Here is a 24027-nt window from a genome sequence, read left to right as displayed (position 1 = left end):
TGCGTCAAATATGGATGTGTGTTTATAGACACGATGGACAGCATATGAATAGAAAAGGTGTGTACAGCAGTAGTTATACAGGATGACATAGGCCAACTACGCTGTAGGAACCATACTAACTGTACTTGTGTAGTACAGCATGTGTGGTAGTATTTCATAGCCTTCGGAACAGACACACCATTTTTGTGTTGTGAAAACATGTATTTAAATGAACAAAGTGATACTGCCAAGAGCAGAGCAGTGTGCAGCTTTTTCTTTTAAAGATATCATAAAAAACAATTCCCACGCACCTGCAACAAGCAAACTCAGATGTATAAGTGATGCTCCCATTTTTGAAATTTGGTATTGACATAGTACTGAATATTACATGAGCCATTGTATCTGAGCAGCTTTATTAGTGCAGTATGGGAACATGTGCCAACGTTGGGCCTCTTCGCACTGCACTTCTACAATCCAATTCAGTTCAATAAACTTGATTTATTCCCCAGCCAGGGGCAATAACAAAATAACGTTTATTGAATTGAACTGTATGAGTGCAGCATGAGGAGCGGAGGTATTTATCAAAACACAAACAGGGGGTGCTATGGGAGCACGTCAAGGCTCGCCAACTCGCTGTCCTGCTCCACCCAGATATCAAACAGGTGTGTTCGGTGTTTCTGTGTGGTCCTGATCCCAGGACAATGGAGAACCCTAAACCAGACCTTGGCTGTTCTGTTCTTGGCATCGTCTCCAAGGGTTACGACACCCTCCGGCGGCAGCAGCAGCAAATCAAAACAGGAAGTTAATTCTCATAACTTTTTTTGGTCTCCGAGATGGAGAGAAACTGGGTGTCGGTTTCGCAACACTATTACAAAACAGCTACACTGTTAGTCTGAGGAAGACAAGTTACACTGAGGCATGATCGACAAGATGGAGTTGTACGTTTTCCAGTTACTTATGTAACTTATGTAACTGTTCGAGTTATTGTACTAGACCTTAACTGTCATTTCACACACTCACAGCATAAGGCATTAGTTCCTACAGCCATTTCTTCTACAGAAATATGGACTTCAGTAGAAAAAAACTTGCCAAAGTAATACCCTTGGTTTTCTGCATATTTTAAGGCAACGTATGGCCAGGGATGTTTAATGCAGAGTTGAACATATGGCACAATTTGTCCGTTAAAAGATACTTAACCTTTGGAGAGGGAACCGTGTTCAGGTGAGATAGACAGAATATCACATTTTAAATGTGCATTAATAAAAATCAGCTCCCCCTGCTTCTTCCAGAGCCCAATGGAGATTATTGGCTATTATAGGCACAGGAGTCTTTCCTGGTTGGGTCACATGGTCTAGAACACAGGTAGGCAATTAGATTCAGCTGCCGGACAACTTGAGGATGGTCTGGAGGTAGGAACTTAATTATAATAATTTGTAAAATGACCACAGTTAAGGCCAAAAAGAGATTGTTATTTTCAAATACAATCATTTCATACCTTGATTACACTGAGACATGATAACGTTTATTTTATTTGCGGGAATACTTTAAATTAAAATCCTTTTCAGCTGAATTCTTAGAGATTTTTCAAAATATTCAAATACAAAAAAACAACAAATATGAAAAATAAATGTATTATTTAGGCCGGTTTTGGCCCGCCGTTTGCCTTGTTCCGACCACTGGTCAAGAAAAACTCCTGGCCTTAGCACTGACTATAATGCTTTTTTGACTGCTAGTTTCATTCAACGTACTGTAACCATGAGCAGTCCTCACTAAAAGGGGCCATGAGCCAATTCAGTCTTTACCTGGGGGGAAACCAGCTCAGTGCAGGCTTAGTGAACCTGGGCCCCACAAATGGCGCAACACTAACCGCTCCCCAGGGAGGCTGAAGTGTACACCCCGGCACATGGACATAAATCCTTAGAGGAAGTGGCGGCGTGACGCCAGTGTCTCTATGTGGACAAAACCTCCGTGGCACCTCATTGGTGTGGGTCATTACTGTCTGAGTGGGGAGGAGGACCGATAGAGGGGTCACAGCACCCAGTCAGCAAGCCACGCAGCTGGCAGGCAGGACCTGTTCAGGGGGCCATTGAAAAACCCTAATCCAAATTAAAGTGATACATTTTCATCCCCTTTCCTACTTATTTTTTTATCAATAGAAGGCATCTCGTAACCAGACAGAGGAGAGGTGAGAGAAAAACTCCTGCCTGGCACAGTGCCCCCCCCTCCGACCCTCTGCCCCCGGGTAGTGCCGTGGAAGCACCAACTCTGCGGCTCAAAATAACTGCCTGCCTCTCCAGAGAGAGAAAGAAAGAAGTGGCTATAAAGTAATTGTTCTCTAACAACCCCCGCTTCCTCCCTCCTTGGCCTCCCTCCTTCAAGTTGCCACAACCGGGCCCTAACCTGACATAATGGGCCTTGCACAACTGTTGCTTCGAATAACCCAGGGAAAAGGAGGGGGAGTGGGGGTTTGTGCCACGTGCCACTGACGGACCCTTTTTGCTTCCTCCTCTGTAATATTGCACAACATATTTTGGCAGCGGGATTTTTGTGTTTCAAAAGAAACAGAACACTTTGTTTATGGCCTTGCGTGGCAGCCGCGGTGAGAGGAAGCTGCCTTCTCCTTAGGGAGATGGGATATGCAAAAAAAACAAATTTCCAATTCAAATACACACTTGTACATGTGGGAAATTGGACAAATATAAGCACCTACCAAATTATTATTAAAACAAAGTCACGGCACAGATTGGAGGGAGGTGGGGGGTAGTGGGGGAACTCGAGCTGAGTGAAGAGTGGTCGCGATGGGAGGGCTACAGTGTGTGTTTGTGTAAGGAGGGGGGGTTACCCCTGATTGGAAGTGCCAGTAGCCCACCCCACGGTGTGCCTGTGCTAACCCAACCTAACGGAGCCCATCCGCGCTGCTCTACACCGCCACACACACACAGCCTACCCTCAATGTGATCGCATAACCATGCCATTCAAAGGCACTTCTCAGACAGAAGATGCAGTTTGTTCCTTTTGTGGAGAGGCAGAGAGAGAGCATGAGAGAGAGAGCGAGAGAGAGAGCGAAAGGGGGCAGATCGAATGAGAGAGAGAGAGACAGAGAGAGACAGATTCGAGCAGACAAACACAGAAACCAACAAAAACACAGCCTGGCTGTTCGGTGAGCCTACACAAATGGGTTACGCAAGACAGTACACTGGGTGCAAAAAAAAAAAAAAAAAAATGCAAAAAATCCACACACACACACACACACACACACACACACACACACACACACACACACACACACACACACACACACACACACACACACACACACACGTCAGAACAATGAGTACAGACACCACGCTCTCCTTTTTTCCTCTCTCCCTCTCCTCTCCCTTCAGCGGTAACGAGCTGTGCTGTACAGTTTTATTTACACTACCCTCTTATCAGTCACAGAACAGTACGGAGACTGCCAATTGGAAAGGACAGCCCAGAACTGTGTGTTCCCTCGCTCAAATAGATGTGTACCGCAGGCAGCACATTTTTCATCAACCAAGACAAAAATCCTGGGCCGCAGCCAGGATTCCTCTCAAAACACACACACACACACAGTGTGTTACGCACGCACAGACATGACACACACAGACCAAGGGCACACAGCACTGACTAACAAACATATACAGTAATTTATACAAATAGACATAGACACGTGCAGCAAAGGCACAGACAGACAGACAGACAGACCCACAGACAAAATACTCGGATACTCGGAATTACACGATTGTGTAAGCAAACACTGTACAGTAGATAAGATAAAACTGTTTTCCCCCTTGCAAATCCTGACCATAAGGACATGGGAGAGCGGTTAGCTGGTTTACAATGATACTGTTATCAGCAGGGGGGAAAACAGAAATAAAAAGGAAATCTTCAGGCCACATGACAGTTTTATGGTCTACTGCTCAGAACGAGGACGTCTAGAGACGAGGAAAGCAGACAAATATTGACTTGCCGAATGTGAGGGCGTGTGCGTGCACACAGACACACACCAAAGCAGTCTCTGAATTCAAACCCTCAAAATGGATGCACTTCAGCACAATCAGTCACCCTTGTTTTTTGCTGCTCAATCTCTTAATCCATTTTGCCTGCAAACCAATTTGTCTGTCCAGTAGGTCACAGACAGGCTTTTTTCTTCCTCACTCTCTCTGTTGCTCGCTCTTTCCTCTGTACAATAAAGCTATTTTCAGTGCTCTTGCCCTGGGGAGACCAGGGGCATCTCAGTTCACATAACGCCCCCCTCCCCCGTCCAGAACCTTGTTCAGGCAGTACACTAGTCTGAGCCTCAGCCTTGTCTGGGCCTTTTTGAAGGCCGGATTGCCTGCCTGCTTGTCTTAGCAGCCACACTAACTCACATCCTCCCTACCATCCTACCAGGACAACTATCCAACCACTCAAGAGACCAAAATAAACAAATCCTTCCAACCCACCGAACTACTAGGGCCGGGACGATACTAGTATCGTGATACTTGTTAGTAAAGAAACAAAACACAAAGCGGATTTAACTTATTTCGGAAAACAGCCCAAACGTTGGAAACAAAACATCACTATGTTGTCATCCAGAGTCAATTATTTATTTTCCGAGCTATAGCACACTATATTTTACATACAGCAGGTTTTTAAAAAGCTGTGTTCATTTTTGCCATGGAAAAATATTATGATACTGGTATCACAACCCTACACACTACCTTTCACTCTTCCTCCCCAACACCTTTCCCCTCTCTGCCACAGAGGTGAAAGTTTCCATGTGTTCTCCTGCTTTACCTACTCCCCATTTGGAAGGGGGTCGCTGGACGTTCTTAAGTTATGACATGTTGGCGTGTTCCCCCTCGGTCCGGCGCGCTCGGACACAAAGGCCTCTTAAAGCTTTGGGGAGGAAACATGAGCCGGGCCGGGGAGCGGAGAGAGGACCCACTGGGGCTTTGCTGGTGTGAAGTGGCAGGAAATGAGGACAGGACCTCCTGAAGTCAGTCCGGCTGGCCGCCCCTGTTCCCCCTCTGCTCCCTCCAACACAGGGGCCATTCCTCAAGGAAGACTTCCATTCCTCAAGGCAAAGAGGCCTGATTTGAATAGCCTTGGTCTCCATAATAGTGGGAGACCAACTCCTAATGTGGAGGTCAGGCCAGTTTGGGCCAGCTGTCCTCAAAAGCGACCGTTGGAATGACAGAAACAAAATGGCTTGTTAGGGTAAGACAGCTTTCATTTGAATGGTTTGATGTGAGTGGATGCAGTTCTCTCTTTGCACTCAAACCAAGTTAATTGAACCAACACAGACAGGCCACTGGTACGTAATGCGGGCCTAAATGTACACCAATGTACTGAAAAAGTCTCATCCACAGTTCACAATGGTAGCCATGATTAGTGGGGGACCGTTTCTATATCAAACATCTCTAGACCCAGAGCTAGTCACCGTGTCACTCCCCTGGCCCGGGAAGGTCATGGAATGTTCCAGGACATAAACACTTCTTTGAACTGTTGGAGCTGAGCGATGTCCGTTGGATTTGGGTCTTGGCGAGGGGATGGGAGGCGGCAGCTTTTTTCCATATGAACCTGAGTCTGACCACGAGGTGAACCCTCGGCCCCCCCATGACTATTGCAGGACACAGAAAACCCGCTGGATACAGCAATCGACATGTCTTTACAGTGCTGTAAATGCCTTTATTGCTTAGGAGAAATGGATGGAAGGCTGGGGGGGAAGTAAGGCGTTTTCGGTTGTCATTTGCCAGCTTTTATATTCGGCCTGGGGAAAAAGATGACTGTGTGAAGCCGGTTCCAACAGATGCCTCTAGATGCCTTTTAACAGTACCAGTCAAAAGTAACGGCCAATGTAAAAGAGTCCAGCCACTAAAAAGCAACCAAAGACAGGGCAACCTGGTATTCAAATGTAACAAAAGACAACAAGCGGTGGCCATAAAAGACAATCATGTGGTGCTGCTGTATTTGAGCCAGTATCGCAAAGATGGCATGAGCAATTGGTTCAGAAGACGTAGAAACGCTGCACAGTTCCTGACAAATGGGTGCTACAGTGTCTGCAGTGAAACAAAATGGTCACAGGGCTAGAAAGGGGAAACTGAAACGATGGCAGAGCCTGCTGCATACGCGCTCTCTCCACAGGTCAATAACCTGTAAAGATTTAGCATTTAGGGCCCATTATTTCCTGCTTTCAAGTCACACGTTGTCAAAGGAACCACTGGGTTTATTAAGGCCAGAGTAGAGTTAGGATGCCTGGGGGGTGGGGGCAGTAGGCAACAATTACCTCTGGGACAGTAAATGTGACAGGAAAAAGGAGGGAAAATATTTTTTGGGGAGGGAAGACGGACAGAAATGTTTAACAGAAGACTTTAAAAATGCACAAACCCAAGATGGTAATAATCCCTTTTCAATGGGATTGTGAGAGTTTCCGTAATACATTGCCAATAGCAAGGGGACTCTATGTACCTGAAGATTTGTTGGTGACAGCTGAACATCACTAATACAGATTATCCCTTAAAGACGAGAACAGTCTGAAATACGTGGACATCTGAAGTGCCAACTAGGAGCACATGGTCGCAGAGCCAACAGAAACAAACTGCCGATATAGCCAAGCAGAGATAATAGGAAATCCAAAAACCAAAACAACTGGAAATGTGGAAAACATGCAGCGTTTAACTGCACTCAGGTGCACTGATTTACATACTTGTTTATTTCGCTTGCATCCAAAATGATTTTTCACCCCGTTAAAACACACATAAAGTTTTATTGCCTACGAGTTCAAACGGAATGTGTTATAATTTATACAAATTCCAAAAGTAAAAGTATTGAGTGAAAATACTTCACCTTAAATAGTCTAAAAACCTTCATCTTTGGCCAAGATGTCTGCCAAATGACAAAAGGAGTTTGCTGCTTGCTCTTTCCATTATGTCATTTGTTTTTCTGAGAGAGAGGGGATTGAGCCATAATCTTTCCTAGCAAGAAGAAGTGGAAAAGTGGAAAAAGTAGGGCGAGAGAAAGAGAGAAAAAAGAAAGTCAATTCCATAAACATTTTTTTCTTCACAATAGTGGACAGTGTGACAGGCCATTAACTTCCTCACTAAAACTTTTTACAATGTCCTGCCACACATTCCAGATCTGCTGCCCTCTTCCTCTGAAGCAGCTCCTAGTCAGTCACTCTGCAGTGCACCACAGGACCCAGATATAGTAACGATAGAACCGACACTCGAGAAGTGACAGGCCATTGGCCGAGAGCCAACAAAGGCCAAGAATCAGCTGGGCAAAAATAGGCCAAGCTGCCACTGTACAGTCCTTTCTATACTGAACAAAAATATAAACGCAACATGCAACAATTAACAATTTTACTGAGTTCAGTTCATATAAGGAAATCAGTCAATTAAAATAAATTAATTAGGCACCTAATCTATAGATTTCACATTACTGGGCAGGGAACCAGCCATGGGTGGGCCTGTCTCCCAAGTAGGTGGGCCTATGCCACTGGGGAGCCAAGCCCAGCCATTCAGAATTTTTTTTCCCCCACAAAAGGGCTTTTTTACAAACGGAAATACTCCTCAGTTTCATCAGCTGTCCAGGTGGCTGGTCTCAGACGATCCCGCAGGTGAAGGGGCCGGAAGTAGAGGTCATGGGCTGGAGTGGTTACACGTGGTCTGCGGTTGTGAGGCTAGTTGGACGTACTGCCAAATTCTCCAAAACCACATTGGAGGCAGCTTATGGTAGAGAAATGAACATTCAATTCTCTGGCAACAGCTCTGGTGGACTCCCTCAAAACTTGAGACATCTGTGGCATTGTGTTGTGTGACAAAACTGCATATTTGAGCATCCTTTTATTGTCCCAAGCACAGGGTGCACCTGTGTAATGATCATGCTCTTTAATCAGCTTTTTGCTATGCCACACCGGTCAGGTGGATAGATTATCTTGGCGATGGAGAAAGGCTCACTAACAGGGATGTAAAAAAATTGTGTACAACATTTGAGAGAAATAATCATTTTGTGCATATGGAACATTTCTGGGATCTTTTATTTCAGCTCATGAAACATGAGACCAACACTTTACATGTTGCGTTTATATTTTTGTTCAGTATAGTTAATCTATAACTACATTATTGACACCTGAAGGGATAGTATCGTAGCTCCTTTGACTGTGCTCAGACTTGAAAGGCACTACTGGCTAGACGGCTCATCAATTTAACAGAGAGCAGAAAGAAGCATCTCCTCTGAGAGGCTTCCTGAGCCCCAAACGACAGACAGTTTACTCCAGTCAAAAATAGTCCTCCCTCTGCCTGACCACCAAGATTAGTATTCCGGGGCCATTTAATAGTTCGCAACAGTTAGAACATAATATCCACACTCTGCTTTTATGCTGCACCTCCTAGTGGAATTAGTAGCATAAAAGCAAGCCTTGTGTGTCCTGGCTACTTCCAGATGGCTTTGGGAGTGCTTTTATCTTTTTTTTCCCCTCTCTTTCACTTTCTCTCTCTCTCTCCCTTTTTTTTCATACATGAAAGCACCGTCTGCGGATCTTTGCTTAGCGGGTTGATTGTCTCTTCATCCCGAAAAAAAAAAAAAATTCTTAGAGTATTTCAGGAGGGAGTCTCTTCCATAAATGGGATTCATAGCTTTCTAATCTGTGCTGAGAAATTGATCTAAAACTTTCCCAGAGCTATCGTCCAACTTACATAATGCAATAAAGACCATGCCTTGGAGGATATTTACTTTCATGGCCATTTACGTGGCAAACAAATCATGCTTTCTTTTCCTCGGTTGGCATTGTGGTAGCGTATTTATTTCCGTCACAAAATGGCCCACAAAGATTAAATCCGACTCGTATATTTTTTGGGGGGGAATGTTGCAACAAGACCAATCTGGCAAATTATGCAAGTGTCGTCAGTGTCATACCATGTTTATAGATTTCTTCTTATTTATGAAAATCTACCAAGAACATATTGTATTGATAGTAAGCTTAGGTCTTAACCATAGAGCATTTCTGCATACAACAGAATGCTATGTGCTTGATAGCAATGACTATTTCCAAAATATCATTTTTACATGGTTAATGGATTGTCACATAATTGAAGGGTGCAGACTCAATAAAGTCTGGAAAGGTGGTCAGGTCTGACATAGCACATTTCCCTAATACCATTACACAAACACAAAAGCCATGCATTTGCTGTGGTGACAGCTAATAGAAAGACTAAAGTGCATGGTTGTGGGATCATTTTAGGACACGTGACAGTGCTCTCCCACACTCACTGGAACCTGCTTAAACACCCAGACTGCTTCGGTTAAAACATTTAAAAAAAGTTTGCCCTCACGGTCAAACTCGACCGGCCCAGCGCTGCCGGTGCCAACAAATTCCTCTCCTAATTTCAGTCACAGATAAACACTAGATAATCTTATAGCCACTGCAACGTATGATACGTGGTGATATCATTAGAACAACAATGTCAGTATTCTTCTGCTGAGCCAGATAGAGAATCAGTGGCATTTTTTTGATAAGGGCTGATTTTCACCCTTCCCAGATTTGTTTTCCTTTTCTGAGAAAATCCTTCTAATTGAGATATTTTGATGCGGGTGGGACGTAGTCTGATTAGTCAGGTCACACGTTCTCTCACTCTCCCCATTTTACATTTTACACCCGGGTTGGATGTACTCTCTCCAGCCAACTCTGTCCTCTGGGTGAGTAGGTTAATCAGTTGGTTAGTATTTTTTGATATGTAGTCAACACAGTCAGCCACAGATACATTAACAGTCATCATTCAGACTGTTTAATATACAGACAGTTGACTGACATGTACGGTTACTAACTGAAGCTACAGCTAGGCTTGGGCAATATACTGTACACCAGGGCATTTTTAAATACCCAACGGTGTGATTTTCAATACAAATGGTTTTGAATATTTGTATTTTTAAATAAACACACGTGCACGCACACTATGTGTAACCCCAGTCAGATGTCCCCCCAGCGTGTGTGTGCGTGCGTGCGTGTCTGCGGCTTTCTGGGCGATGAAAGGGAGTGGGCTCTGGGCCTGACGAAAACACCAATCCATACTGGCCACAGGCTCCTCTCCAATCTATTTCTGCTCAGCTGGTTTTAAATGAAGTTATTATGACTCATTAAAATGCCCGCAAGCTTGTGGAAGTCGGCCAATTACGATTTAAATTTAGCCTCTCTCACAACCAAGCGCGCTCCCCCCACTCCCCTCTCCCCTAGCCCCCCTCCAGTACACTTCTCTGGCTCTTTTATTGCATTGCTATCCCCCCCTCCCTTTTCGCCTGTTCTAACAACACATCACTGCTTTTCAACCACAGATTTACAGCTGGTATCAATTCCTTGATCTTTGAACACAAACAGAACCCAATACACAAACAAGTCATTTCTGCCCAGAGACATGCAAACAAATACACACAATAACTCCAAAAAGGGGAGACAACTTGAGTTACGTCGTTTCCTTATGCCTGCAGTTCCAAAAATGTTACTGTGAATAAAAAATATCTAACAAAAATAGTCACCACTCAATTGCATATACCTTCGGCCCAAAACGTTATGCATGTTGCTGGCTTTCCTTGCAAGTATTTTTCTGACTCTAATCATGACTGTTTCACATCACTTCCTGAATATTGACTTCCATGTCTTGTTATTAATGGGACGAGGTTGACATTTAAGGGATCAGTATTGATGCTATCATTCTATTTCGTAATTCTTTATTGCATTCCTCAGAACTTGCTTAGTGATAAGAATTATTATCTCTACCAATAAAGCAATACATGGCTGTGTCATTCTGACAGATCTATAGCGCCTGCCATTCCCTGTTTTGGCCTTAAGCCCATGTCAAGGATCTTCCACTGAAAAGGGACTCCAAAAATCAAATAGCTACAACCACACAATGAAGTCCACCTGATCCTTGTACAGCCCCTTGAGCAACGTTCACCATTCTGGGAATGAGGTGCACTTCTTTTTCAAAACAGCCCTCCCCAACTCCAACACAGCATGGTGAGCCTAACACGTGTTCTCCCTTGTAGACGTGCTTGTGTGCCTTCACCCCCTCTCTGAAGTGTGTGTCGAGGTGTATGTGTGTGTTTTCTACCATATCACTTGTTTCTTTTCAGCAGAACAAATTAATCGAAATCCCCCCCCCCTTTCCTTTCCAGTGAGTGACACCCACCCACCCCCTTTCCTCCCGTCTCTGACAGGAGCTGCTCAGAGGGAGAAAAAAAAAAAAAAAGAATGAACCATATCCAACATTCTATGGTCTGTGTTCTGTTTTAGAAAAGGCACACAGTGTACTGTGCAGCTCATAAAACTCTAAAACATCCTCCAGACGCTGCCGCAATCACCCTCCATCAAAACACTCACTGCACTCACCCTCCACACAAAACACACCATCTCGCATACAAAAATAAGAGCCGGCATCGAGCTGAATACCAAATCAGCCCATTAGAGCACAGGGGCACTCGCTACTTAGCAACCAAAGGGATTTAAAGCTGCAATACCCTGACAACAAAGGAGTAAGGGAGTAAGATCAAGGTCTTTTTTCTACATGGGTATTATGGGCTAGTTGGGAGCTTCCTTTTGGGTTTTCTTTTTAGCACCAGAGATGTTTCTTTAACTAGGTGATGGTTAATGGACAAGGCGATTTTGAATATCCTATTGAATCTTATGAATAAGGTGTCTTGTCGCCGAGGTAATTCGATGGGGGCTACTTGTGAAGTTGAACGTGGTGAAAGCATCGTAAATCATTAAGTATCAACACGACTCGATTTAATTGAACTCGTGTATAGATCTGAAGCCGGGCCAAATGTGTTTTGTACTACTAGACATAATTATATGAACGGTACAATGACTGCCGAGAGAGACTCGTTTAGTAAGAACAGGTCATAAAAACACACAAGGTCAGATATTGAATGACTAGCGCTCAAGTACCATATAATAGTAGGTTATTGAAACAGGATCCAATTCAGACAACATTCAGTAGTAATTAGTGGTTTACTATAATGATACAAACACTGTAGCACCTCACCTACTGGGGGAATAGTCTAGAAGCTTAAGAGAACCAAGAGAGATGGCCTTAAGGGACAAGCAAACTAAACTGGGGCATCCAGTTCCATCATAGCGTAATGACAGATGACTAACAGTCAAAGGCGTCACCTCCCATTATGTACAGTACAGTCAAATCAAATGTATTTATAAAGCCCTTATTACATCAGCAGATGTCACAAAGTGCCTATACAGAAACCCGGCCTAAAACCCCAAACAGCAAGCAATGTAGACGTGGGCCATCCTTGTCACATACTGTACAGCCTAGATAGACCATCCCTCTTCCAAAGGCTTATAGAGTGCAGCCAGGTAGATGCATTGAGTTCCAGCTAAAATGGGGCAGTTTACTGAAGGAACACTATTTCCACCAGTCAAGTCTCATTTCAGGTGGATGGAGATCTTAACTGGTTCCCTCCTGCCTCTCTCTCTGTGTGTGTGTGTGTGTGTGTGTGTGTGTGTGTGTGTGTGTGTGTGTGTGTGTGTGTGTGTGTGTGTGTGTGTGTGTGAGACTGGAAGCGCTTTTTGATGAGGAGAGAAGTTGCCGGACAATTACTGAGGCCATTATAGCCAGGGACCCAATCATCTCTTCTGGACCTTTGTAATGGAGGCAGATTTATGCCCCAAATAATTCAAGTGGTGTTTTTAAATAGGGGTTTAATGTACATCAACAGGTCAGGGAAAGTATTATGGGTTTAAACCACCAGAGAGGAGTTAGGGCACACGGCCAAACAGAAGCTTGGCCCATTTATCCATGCCGTCTGTCATCCTGTGCTAATGTACTGGAGGGAGGGAGGAGGGGAGGGAGGGAGGGAGGGAGGGAGGGAGGAGGGGAGGTGAGCTATGGTGTCAGCTGTTGTGAACAATATACATGTAAATCACAGGGCATTTCCTTTCCCCCAAAACTTTTAATAGAGCCTTTCCTCCACAATCCCCCACCACGTCCGCCCCCCCCCCTCCCCCCTCCCTGTCCTTATTCACAAGGCCCTTCTCTATTTTGGAATATGTGGCTTGGAAGGCAGTCAAGTTCCATTAATTTCTGGTTTGGGTACAGTATGTTCTTGGACACATCTGCGAGTGATCATAAACACGCTGGAATGCTGGCAGAACATCCAGACCTGCCGGCACAACCATGATGTCATCACTGTGAGGGAAGAGCTGGAGTGGGGCCAAGAAAGCTCCGCCGAGCCGCTCCACTATACTCCTCGCTCGCTCTCTGTTCTGCTCCCACGGCAGTGAGACAGATGAGAGAGCGAGAAAGAGAGAAAGATAGAAAGAAAGAGAGAGAGAGGCAGAGGGAAAGAGAAAGAGCGAGAGAGCCAAAGAGAGAGAGAAACACTTTCACCTGGGCTTTTCTCTTCATCCCCCTACTTCCTCTTTCCCTCTCCCCAGCACTTTTTCTAAATACCTCACATTTTTCAATGTCTTAATACTTTAGCCATTTATATGGCGCGCACAAAGAAGTGGGAGCAGGTGTCAGGCAGGTGTCAGTCAGGTGCACTGAGAGTTAACTAGCAGATTATGTCAGGGTTGACATGAAGTGGGCTGCAGGAAAGAGGGGGAGGTCCAAGATCTTGGCTCGGTGCTCCTCTGCTCTGTAATGGCAACCCAATAGAGGTGTGCAGTTTGATATTTAGAGTCAGCTTGGTGACATGGACTGGGTCTAAGACAACCTCGTCAAGGTTTTTTAGGTTGCCAGAGTGTTAACTTTTAACACTGTAACCCAAGTAAGGGTTAGAGCAGGAAGACCGACAGAAAAGACAATGCAATGCTAACAATGGGAGCAGAAGAATCCCCCCAGGGCTGATACCGTGGGACAAACAGTGAGCCATCGCAGAAATATCTGGCAACCCCAAAACAGGTGACTGTCCTTCCTGGCTGTGGCTGGCTGGCTAACCGAGTTTGAAACCAGCAAAACAAGCTTTGGAGACATTTTTAAGTGTCAGTGAGGGGGGGATAATATGGCAGAGTGAAAATAACAGTACACACACGTAGCCTCAGAGTGGAGGAGTCAAGCTGTACTGTCATGTTCCAGCAGACATGACACCCTTTTCCTGATAGTCCACCGGCAGTAATATCCCCCATGTGATCCTGGCTGGGTCTCGCCGTCTGGACGCAATGTGCCTTTGTGTGTCTGTATTAGAGGCAGTGTGTGTTTCTGAGTGCATGCGTGTGTATTTGCGGAGTGTGTGTCTGTGCGTGGCGAGGGAGGGGGCCTGCTGCCGGCCCGAGACTGCTCCCTAGCCTAGCTCAGATGGCTGAGCTAATGAAGTCAAGTGAGGTCCAGAGCTGGGTCCCCCTGGAGAATAGAGCCCAGACTTAATCAGGCCGGGGCGGCCAGGACGGGCCTGCTAATGACCCAGCCCTGGGAGTCTGGACGGCGTGCACACGTGGCCCTGTGTGTGTGTCTGTCTACTGTATGTAATTTAATCTAGTTTCTGTGTGTGCATGTGTGTGCGCACAGCATGTCTGTCCATTAAAACATTCAATCAATCAATTCAGTCATCTATCTCAGTACAAGTTCAGTTGGCTTTGCAAGCCAAAGCTCATATAGGGTTTCATTTCTGCCACTTCACTGCCTATACAGTTGGTTAATCTGTGAACTCTTGGCTGTTACTGTAAACAGAGGATTAGAGCTTTTGAATCTAGAAAAGACGTTGAGATAAAAACCTGCTTTGATGGTGCATTATTTCCGCTCACTGAGCCTGAACAGCCATGGTTTGGAGAAGAGTAATAACTACATCATATAAAGCATCCATGTGCTTTACAAATGTAACTATAAATGATCTAAGTCTGTGGGCCAACTGGTCCCAAGACTATTCTACAACACAACCAAATACCAGGGCATCTCACATCACACCTCTTAAAGGGCCTGAGTTTCTCCCTTCCCTGTTCCCAAACAGCTGAGTCACTGTTCTTCCAGGCCACTCTGCCTTCCCCTCGCGGGCTCCCAGGACACGGTGACCTTAACATGGGGAAAAACACAGGCACACGCCACTCCTTTATTGGGCCCACGGCCCACCGAGGCCCACTCATCAGCTTACTGTATCGGTGCTAGACATCCACCAGACTCCTCTTACATTCAACAGTTACCCCCCCTCTCTCTGATGGCTCAACCACCGCCACGACAAACACTAACTGCTCGACAGACAATAATACATTAAAAAAAATCCCCACTCATAACAAACACTAGAAAAAAAAACTGGCACAAGACTCACTGTACATACTGTACCCTCGGCTGTGGCAGGCAGCCCAGACTGGCGAGCCGCCAAGTCCCCGATAAAACAAGCACACAGAGGGAGAGAGAGATAGAGACAGAGAGAGAGACACAGACAGAGAGAGAGAGAGAAAGGGAGCGAGAGAGAGAGAAAGGGAGCGAGAGAGAGAAAGGGAGAGAGAGAAGAGAATGTGAGTGAGACAGCCTGCACTGGCGGACTGGAGCGGGGAGGGGAGGGGCAGCGACGGCTGAAAAGGTAAACATCCCCACACAGTACACTGTGCATACCAACAAGCATTCCTCCTCCTCCTCCCTCCCGCCTTCCATCTCTCTTTCACTCTCTGTCTGTATGTCTGAGGCTAGGTGAAGGGTGGTGGCTGGTTTTGGGGGGGGGGGCAGATACAGGGACCTGTGAGCTGTCATTTCAGAGAGCGATGATAAAAATCAAGACACGCACTGAGGTCGGATGGAAAAGAAGTTGAAAGTCTAAGGCAAAAAAAAATATCAAAGGGCCTCGGCTCGTCGCTCGTCTCTCCCTAACCGTCGCTGTCTTGATAGAAGCGCCTGTCTGCTTTACGCCAGACCAAAGCTCCAATGAGTCAACACTGACATGTACACAGCACAGGTTGGCATTGTGCGTCAAGCCAGCCAGCCCTGCGAAAGTTTCAGCGCTTGAGCTAAAAATACACTGCCCACATCCTTCACTCACTTTTCATTGTTGAGGGGAATCATTTCTTGTGGTTCTTCCTAGAGTTTCAAATGTGTGTGAAAAGGCAGGCAGACGGTTGTTTGCCATTTCCTTTTTTAGCTCGTTACTCATTGACAACTTCAATGAATTAGAAAGTATCTCTGGAGGGTGGCCAAGAATTTGTCAGGTCAGAGTATTTACCTACTCACCTGTTGAAAGCAGTCAGCTTTATCATCCAGTTACCACTTCATACTAGTCATGACTCACAGCTCTGATAATGATTGGACCAATGATCTCCTGAATGACTTGGTTAATTATGATGCTAGACCAGATCTGGACTCAATCAGGATGGGGAAACTAAGGCCAACCAGGTCTGCCTTTACTATGCAGCCTAGGTGCTAAAGACTTGTTTCCACAGGCGCCCGGGAGCTAAGCGAGCCATAGTAAAACCCTCTTTTGAAGTCTTCTCCAGTCTTTCTCTGAGGCAAGGAGAAGCGGCTGAGCCCGGGATTACCCGACTCATTTTAAAACTTCCACATCGCAATAATTCTTCCCCTAAGGATTGCTTGATTACACGCACCGTCTTACTGTCGCAGCAGGACTTGCCTGAGGTGGCAGTGTACAATACAAACTCTTCTTCTTCTCTCTGAATTTCAGAGAGAAGAAGAAACTCAATGTTGTGTCATGGGATTTTGGCTCCAGGATCTGAGAAACTGGGGAGGCTGGGAGAATGTGTTGGGGTCTCCGACCTGCAGTGTGTTTATTACACTATTGTAGTCATAAATGTCACAGCCAGCTTTAATACAGACATGCTTTTTATTATGGATGTCAAACAAGAGCTGTATTTGTGGTCTTTCCGACCAGTGAATGTGTTGTCGTGGGGATTTGGAAGGGGATTCTAAAATAAACATCATATATTTCCTTAAAGCTGTATTTTTACATGCTGAGTCGTGCACAGAGCCAATTCACCGGCACAGCGTGAGGCGTCATTCATCTCCCCGCCGCAACATGACGGGAGAGCCACCTCGGCGACAAATCAAAACGTGTGTTGCTACATCCTGGGGCCCCAGACTCCGGCATTAATTGCGAGATACTAATTTGTTTGTTCAAAACCTCTTTGAAACATGACTGAGGGAGAACAAACAACGATGACATGACATCTCTCATTTACATATAATGGGAGAGAAACGAACAACACTTGACTGACTGACTGTTGTGTTTCCAGTATGGAAGGAACATGTGGTCGTATGTGGAAACATATGTAAACCAAATCAAATGTTATTTGTCACATGCGCCGAATACAACAGGTGTAGGTAGACCTTACAGTGAAATGTTTACTTACAAGCCCTTAACCAACAATGCAATTTTAAGAAAATATTCCCCCCCAAAAGAGTAAGAGATAAGAATAAGAATAACAAATAATTAAAGAGCAGCAGCAAATGACAATAGCGGGGCTATATACGGGGGCACCGGTGTCGAGGTAATATGTACATGTAGGTAGAGCTATTAAAGTGACTACACATAGATAACAGCGTAGCGAGGGGGGGGACGACGACACACACACACAATGCAATTAGTCTGGGTAGCCATTTGATTAGATGTTCAGGAGTCTTATGGCTTGGCTTGGGGATAGAAGCTGTTTAGAAGCCTCTTGAACCTCGACTTAGTGCGCCGACCTAGACTACTGCTTGAGGGGCAGTAGCAGAGAGAACAGTCTATGACTAGGGTAGTTGGAGTCCCATATGTCGTGTGGGTGGGCAGGAGGTTGGATCAGGCCAACACGTGGAGGGGTAAGGGGAAACCTACACAACAGGGAACCCAGAGTCCAATGGCTTTTACAGACCGTCTATAAACCATCTGCACTTAAGGCCCTGGGAGGAGAGTCCAATAAAGAAAAAAGCCCAACTGCACTAAGTAGGCCCTGAATCCACAGGCTGTCCGTGGCCAGTGTCAGCCTGGCTGGATCAATAGCCGCTGTGTGTTGAATTACATGGCTTTTAGCTGGTTAATGCCATGGCCCAGGCCCTAAACCAATGGGGCCAAAATCTCCACTGAATGTTGATTTAAACCACTGCAGCCTGATGTAAATCCAGAAATATATCGCATGTTATGGGTCTTTATCAGTTCATTAAATCATATCCGTGAGTACTACACTGAACACAAATATGAACGCAACATGCAAAGTGTTGGTCCCATGTTTCATGAGTTGAAATAAAAGATCCCAGAAATGTTCCATACACACAAAAAGCTTATTTCTCTCCTGTTAGTGATAATTTCTTCTTTGCCAAGATAATCCACCCCTAACACGTCGTCCGGGTTAGGGGAAGGTTTGGCCGGCAGGAATGTTCTTGTCTCATCGTGCACTAGCGACTCCTGTGGCGGGCCGGGCGCAGTGCACGCTGACACGGTTGCCAGGTGTACGGTGTTTCCTCTGACACAAAGGTGCAGCTGGCTTCCGGATTAAGTGGGCATTGTGTCATGAAGCAGTGCGGCTTGGTTGGGTTGTGTTTTGGAGGACGCTCGGCTCTCAACCTTCACCTCTCCCGAGTCCGTACGGGAGTTGCAGCGATGAGACAAGACTAACTAAGAATTGGATACTGCGAAATTGGGGAGAAAACGGCTTAAAAAAAAATCGTTATTAAATTGGAAAAGAAAAAAAGGTAAAGAAAAAAAAATGTCCAATTTATATTTGAGCACCAAGATACAGACCCTGAAGGACGATTTATTTTGATTACAGGTAATATACTTCAACATATTACTATACGAACACAGACTCCCTCAAATTTATGTCTGACATGATTTTATTATTTAATCAATACTGAAAGGGACTTGGGTTTATTTCAGAAGATTTTAACTGTACTTTGGGTAAATTGGATACATCATCAACTGATCCAGTCTCGAATTATTGAGCCTCAAATACTCTCAGAAACATCTGTGATTTATCTGGTTTAGTAGACATACTGTATGGAGAGAGCTAAATCCTAATGTCAGAGACTATACTTTCTACTTTAGACCCATAATTCATATTCTAGATTGAATTTTTTTTAGGCCCTCTACTTACATGCATATTGTCCAGTCATGTGCTATTGGTTCTATAGTCATTTCTGACCATACCCCAGTGTATACAGATATTGAAATTGGCAAAACAATCCCCAAAAACGAGATGTCTCTGCTTAACAATGAAGGATTCTGCTCTGTGATCAAAGATAAATTATCACATTACTGTCTCGACAATCAACTCTCTCCTGTCTCAGCTGCAACTACCTGGGATGCTGCTAAAGAAACTATAAGGGGTCATATCATTTCCCAAGCCTCTATGATCAAGAAGCTTAGAATGGAAAATAGGGAAAAAATTGGAGGCTGTAAAGCATTTAGAACTTCTTCATAAACAACCACCAACCCAGGTGAACTGGAATTCACTAGCTTGTGCTAAGGCCAAACTCAATTTAGAGCATACAAAGCATGTAAAAAAACCGGTTGATTTTTACCAAGCAAAAATATGAGTTTGTTTGGAACAGTCTGAGCCGTCTACCTGCACACCAACTTAAAAAAAATAACAGAATGAACGATTGATTAAGTCTATATGGACGGCAGATGGCTCCACTTCTTATACGTTTTGCGACTTCTATAAATCTCATTATACTTCACAATGTACAAGATCGAACAACAAAATTACAAAATATCTGATTAAGATCCCCCCCCCCCCCGAGTGATGCAGCGGTCTAAGGCACTGCATCTAAGCGAGAGAGGCATCACTACAGACCCTGGTTTGATTCCAGGCTGTATCACAACCGGCAGTGATTGGGAGTCCCATAGGGCGGCGCACAATTGGACCAGCATTGTCCGGGTTAGGGTTTGGCTGGGGTCGGTCGTCATTGTAAATCAGAATGTGTTCTTAACTGACTTGCCTAGTTAAATAAATAAATAAATAAATAAATAAATAAATAAATACAAACAAAAGTTTGGGGTCAGTTATAAAAGTCCTTGTTTTAGAAAGAAAAGCACATTTGTTGGCCATTAAAATAACAAATTGATCAGAAATACAGTGTAGACATTGCTAATGTTATAAATGACTATTGTAGCTGGAAACGGCAGATTTTTTATGGAATATCTACATAGGCGTACAGAGGCCCATTATCAGCAACCATCACTCCTGTGTTCCAATGGCACGTTGTGTTAGCTAATCCAAGTTTATCATTTTAAAAGGCTAATTGATCATTAGAAAACCCTTTTGCAATTATGTTAGCACAACTGAAAACTGTTGTTCTGATTAAAGAAGCAATAAAACTGGGCTTCTTTAGACTAGTTGAGTATCTGGAGCATCAGCATTTGTGGGATCGATTACAGGCTCAAAATGGCCAGAAACAAAGACATTTTTTCTGAAACTCGTCAGTCTATTCTTGTTCTGAGAAATGAAGGCTATTCCATGCGAGAAATTGCAAAGAAACTGAAGATCTCGTACAACGCTGTGTACTACTCCCTTCACAGAACAGGGCAAACTGGCTCTAACCAGAATAGAAAAAGGAGTGGGATTGTTCAGTGCATAATACACTCTTAGCTTTGAAAGATGCAAGGAGGTACTTGTAGATTTCAGACCATATCACTCTGGTCACCGATTGCCATTAATTCAGATTTCCCCCCCCAAAAAAGGAGTATTGGATTTCTGGACTGTAAGACGAAGGGCATTGCTGACCTTACGCCTTTATTTACTCAGGACACTCTTAAATCGTTTCAACAGATAAAAACTGAGTTTGACATACCCAACAAAGATTTGTTTAAATACCTACAACTTGGATACTTCATAGAGGGTCAGAAGAAAGTCGATATACTACGTTTTGAAATTACTGAAGTTGAAAAACTTTTTAAGAATCCTACTGTTCGGAGAGTTTTAATCTCAGACATATATTCTATTTTATTGAACAGAAGTGCCTCATCCTATGACGCTTTGAGACATGTTTGGGAGAGAGACATTGGACATGCATTTGGTGAGGAAGAATGGGTTTCTATCTGCGATAGGGTCTACTGCAAATGCACCTCCATAAGCATACAAGAACTACATTTACATTTTTTTCATAGAACCTACATTACACCTGTCCGCCTTCACAAAATGTTTCCCAATGCATCACAGTTACGTTTCAAATGTAAACAGGATACTGGCACCTTCATGCACATTTTTTGGTACTGTAGCAGAATCCAGTCTTATTGGAATGATATTCATTTACACATCAAGTAGATTTGCCATTTTCTTTTTCACCAAATTTTTATTTTCTCTACTTTGATTGTAATGTTGCGTTTGACCCGGACTCTGAACGTCTGTTCAATATCCTTGTTTACTTAGCTTAAAAATGATATTGTTATTATGGTCCACATCTGATGTACCAGCTGCGAGAATGTGTCTTTCTCAAGCTTCTGCTATTATACCCCTAGAGACACTTACCTTTGATTTACACTAGAAGTCTGATACATTTTGGAAAATCTGGTCTCCATTGTGGTCCTATGTAGAAAACCTCCCATAAATGCCCCATGTTATAATTGTGATATTTGTATATATTTTGTTCTCAATTTTACGACTGCCTTTTTGTGTAATGTTTTGCTATATTATTATTCCTTTTATTGTACTTTGTGTGGTGGTGCACTTTGTTTGGTTGTCTATGTAAAATAACATTTTCATAATAAGATGATTACAAAAATGTCCCAGTTCTTCCATGGCCTGCATACTCACTACATGTCACCATTGAGCATGTTTGGGATGCTCTGGATCAGCGTGTTCCAGTTCCCGACAATATCCAGCAACATCGAAGAGCCATTGAAGACTACAACATCCGACAGGTCACAATCAACAGCCTGATCAATTCTATGTGAAGGAGAAGTGTAGCGCTGCATGAGGCAAATGGTGGTCACACCAGATACTGACTGGTTTTCTGATTCAAGCCCTTATTGTTTTTAAAAAAAGATATTTGCATATCTGTATTCCCAGTCATGTGAAATCCATAGATTAGTACCTAATGAATTGATTTCAATTGACTGATTTCTTTATATGAACTGTAAAATTGTTGCGTTTATATTTTTGTTCAGTGTAATTATCCCATTTCAATATCAAGCCTGTACATTGCACAGCCAATACTCTGAGTCGATATTCACACAATAGTAAGGAATTCCCCTCGACCACGCCCACAAATTAGGAAAAAACTAAAAACATTCTATCCCATTAACCCCCAGTGTAAAAGAGCCAACTTCGTCGTACATTTTTTGTAAGACAGAAATAACAGAAGATGCCGAAAAGCTGCTGTATTGTCCAATGTACCATGTAACCAGGTCAAAAATCCCAACCCACGGTTCGCAATGCTCACACTTAAGGATATAGCGTCTGTGTGAAAAGCCCTGTGGCTTCCGGCTATTTGGCGTGGGAAATTGTGGGGACTGGTGTCCGGGTAGGCTACAGGTAGCTATGTATAGTCCGTTTAACTCCACTCACTACTTCCATCTGTATAGTCAGTTTTTTGGTGATGTTGGTCTTGGCTAGCTTAATGTTCCGGTTGGTAGCTAGGACTCACGTTGCTGCTAGCACCATCATGAAAAGGGGCATGAGGGAGGTTCTACAATATTACGTAATGAGAACACTCGGGAGCAGGCGATGTTGAAAAGTAATCTTTAGACATGTACTTTTCTTGAATGAAGTTTAGTAACTGACTTAAACAAGCACACAACAAGAAAATTCAAGTTTTTGCTGTGAGCCATTGGGGTAAAGTTGGCGTTGTGGTAGGAACCCATGGGTTGTTTTCCACCAAGGCGGACGGGACCGCAATGTTCTATTCAATACTGACTGGGACTATATCAAATTCCATAATGTCATGTTCTAATATTCTGATATAGAGTAGAATGTAAACAAAAAAGTAAAATTGTTTTGCTATGCATTGTTAAAATAGGGTATCACAGTGTATTTCACAGTATTAAACACAGGATGGAAAATCTCTACATGTACAGTATTGTTTTTGTAAATACATGCAGTATAGATACACATTCATAGACAAATATCTATACAGACACACAAGTGTTGATTCTTACCTGAGTGAGACAGCAAGTGCATCCTAAGGCGTAGGCTGTCCAGGAAGCGTTTCCCACACAGCTCACATCCATAGGTCTTCATACCGCTATGCAGCTTCCTGTAAAGACGAGGGAGAAGCGTATCTTCAGGACATTGTCTGGATTTTACAGTCAATATCAAAATCAGACAGAGATACATTCATGAATGAAACCAGTGAATTGCCATTCAGCTGCCTACATCACTGTTCACAGTGCTGCTCACAATGATATCCTTGTATTGTCAAACACTTTGCTTCTCAGATACTGTTAAGACAACGTCACCGACCATGAATCAGTACATCAAAGCATAACAGTAAACCGAGCTTGACCTTATTCCAGCTATAAATCACTAACTGTTATTCCACTGGAGGTGTTATTGTGGCAAGCATGCACGCCCGTCATAGAATTGAAGCACATTGGCTGGATTAGGTCCTATAAAGTGGACTATGATTTACACAGAGAGCCGTACAAGGGAATCCGGTTAACAATATGAGCCTTTATTATACCGTGCCAGTTTTGAGTCCCCTTGTCAATTCCTATTATTTTGGACCCTTGTTATGGGAATAGCTCCTTTATCACTCAGTCAAAATGGCCACCACCTGAAGGAAAACGTGTTGGTGCAGGGCTACATGGTTGTGGCCCAGAAGGTCAAGCCTAAACTAAGGGTCACTATTTAATTACACAGAAAAGGAAAATGGGGGTTAGATAACTATGCAACCTTCGGCAACCTTGCAGAACCTATGGGAAGATTTCAGTTTGGCGAGGTGGTAGGAACCTTGACAACTCAATCTGTTGCAAAATCCTCAAACACCCCAGGGGCAGATCCAAAATTAGCTTTTGTTCAGATGTATCTAAATCTGTTCTGAAGCAATTAAAGGACACAGATTGGCAAACAATTGCCATTTTTGCAGATAGCCTTGCTAAGCCCCTCGAGAACTTCACACACACACACACACACACACACACACACACACACTGTAGTTTGGCCATGTTATCTTT

The 24027-nt window shown here is 43.9% G+C and overlaps 1 protein-coding gene across 2 annotated transcripts in view; it reads right to left on the bottom strand.

Annotated features, from left to right (window-relative positions):
• LOC106567727 (zinc finger and BTB domain-containing protein 16-A) overlaps nt 1–24027 on the bottom strand; it is a 127369-nt gene that overhangs the window by 51657 nt on the left and 51685 nt on the right. For both annotated transcript variants that reach the window (XM_014137360.2, XM_014137361.2), the window contains exon 3: nt 23011–23108. In XM_014137360.2, the coding sequence (XP_013992835.1) occupies nt 23011–23108 (98 nt within the window). The remainder of the gene's footprint in view (nt 1–23010; nt 23109–24027) is intronic.

The sequence above is a fragment of the Salmo salar genome, chromosome ssa13 (genome assembly GCF_905237065.1).
Source record: "Salmo salar chromosome ssa13, Ssal_v3.1, whole genome shotgun sequence".
NCBI lineage: Eukaryota > Metazoa > Chordata > Actinopteri > Salmoniformes > Salmonidae > Salmo > Salmo salar.
This window is presented reverse-complemented; position numbering and strand designations above follow the sequence as displayed.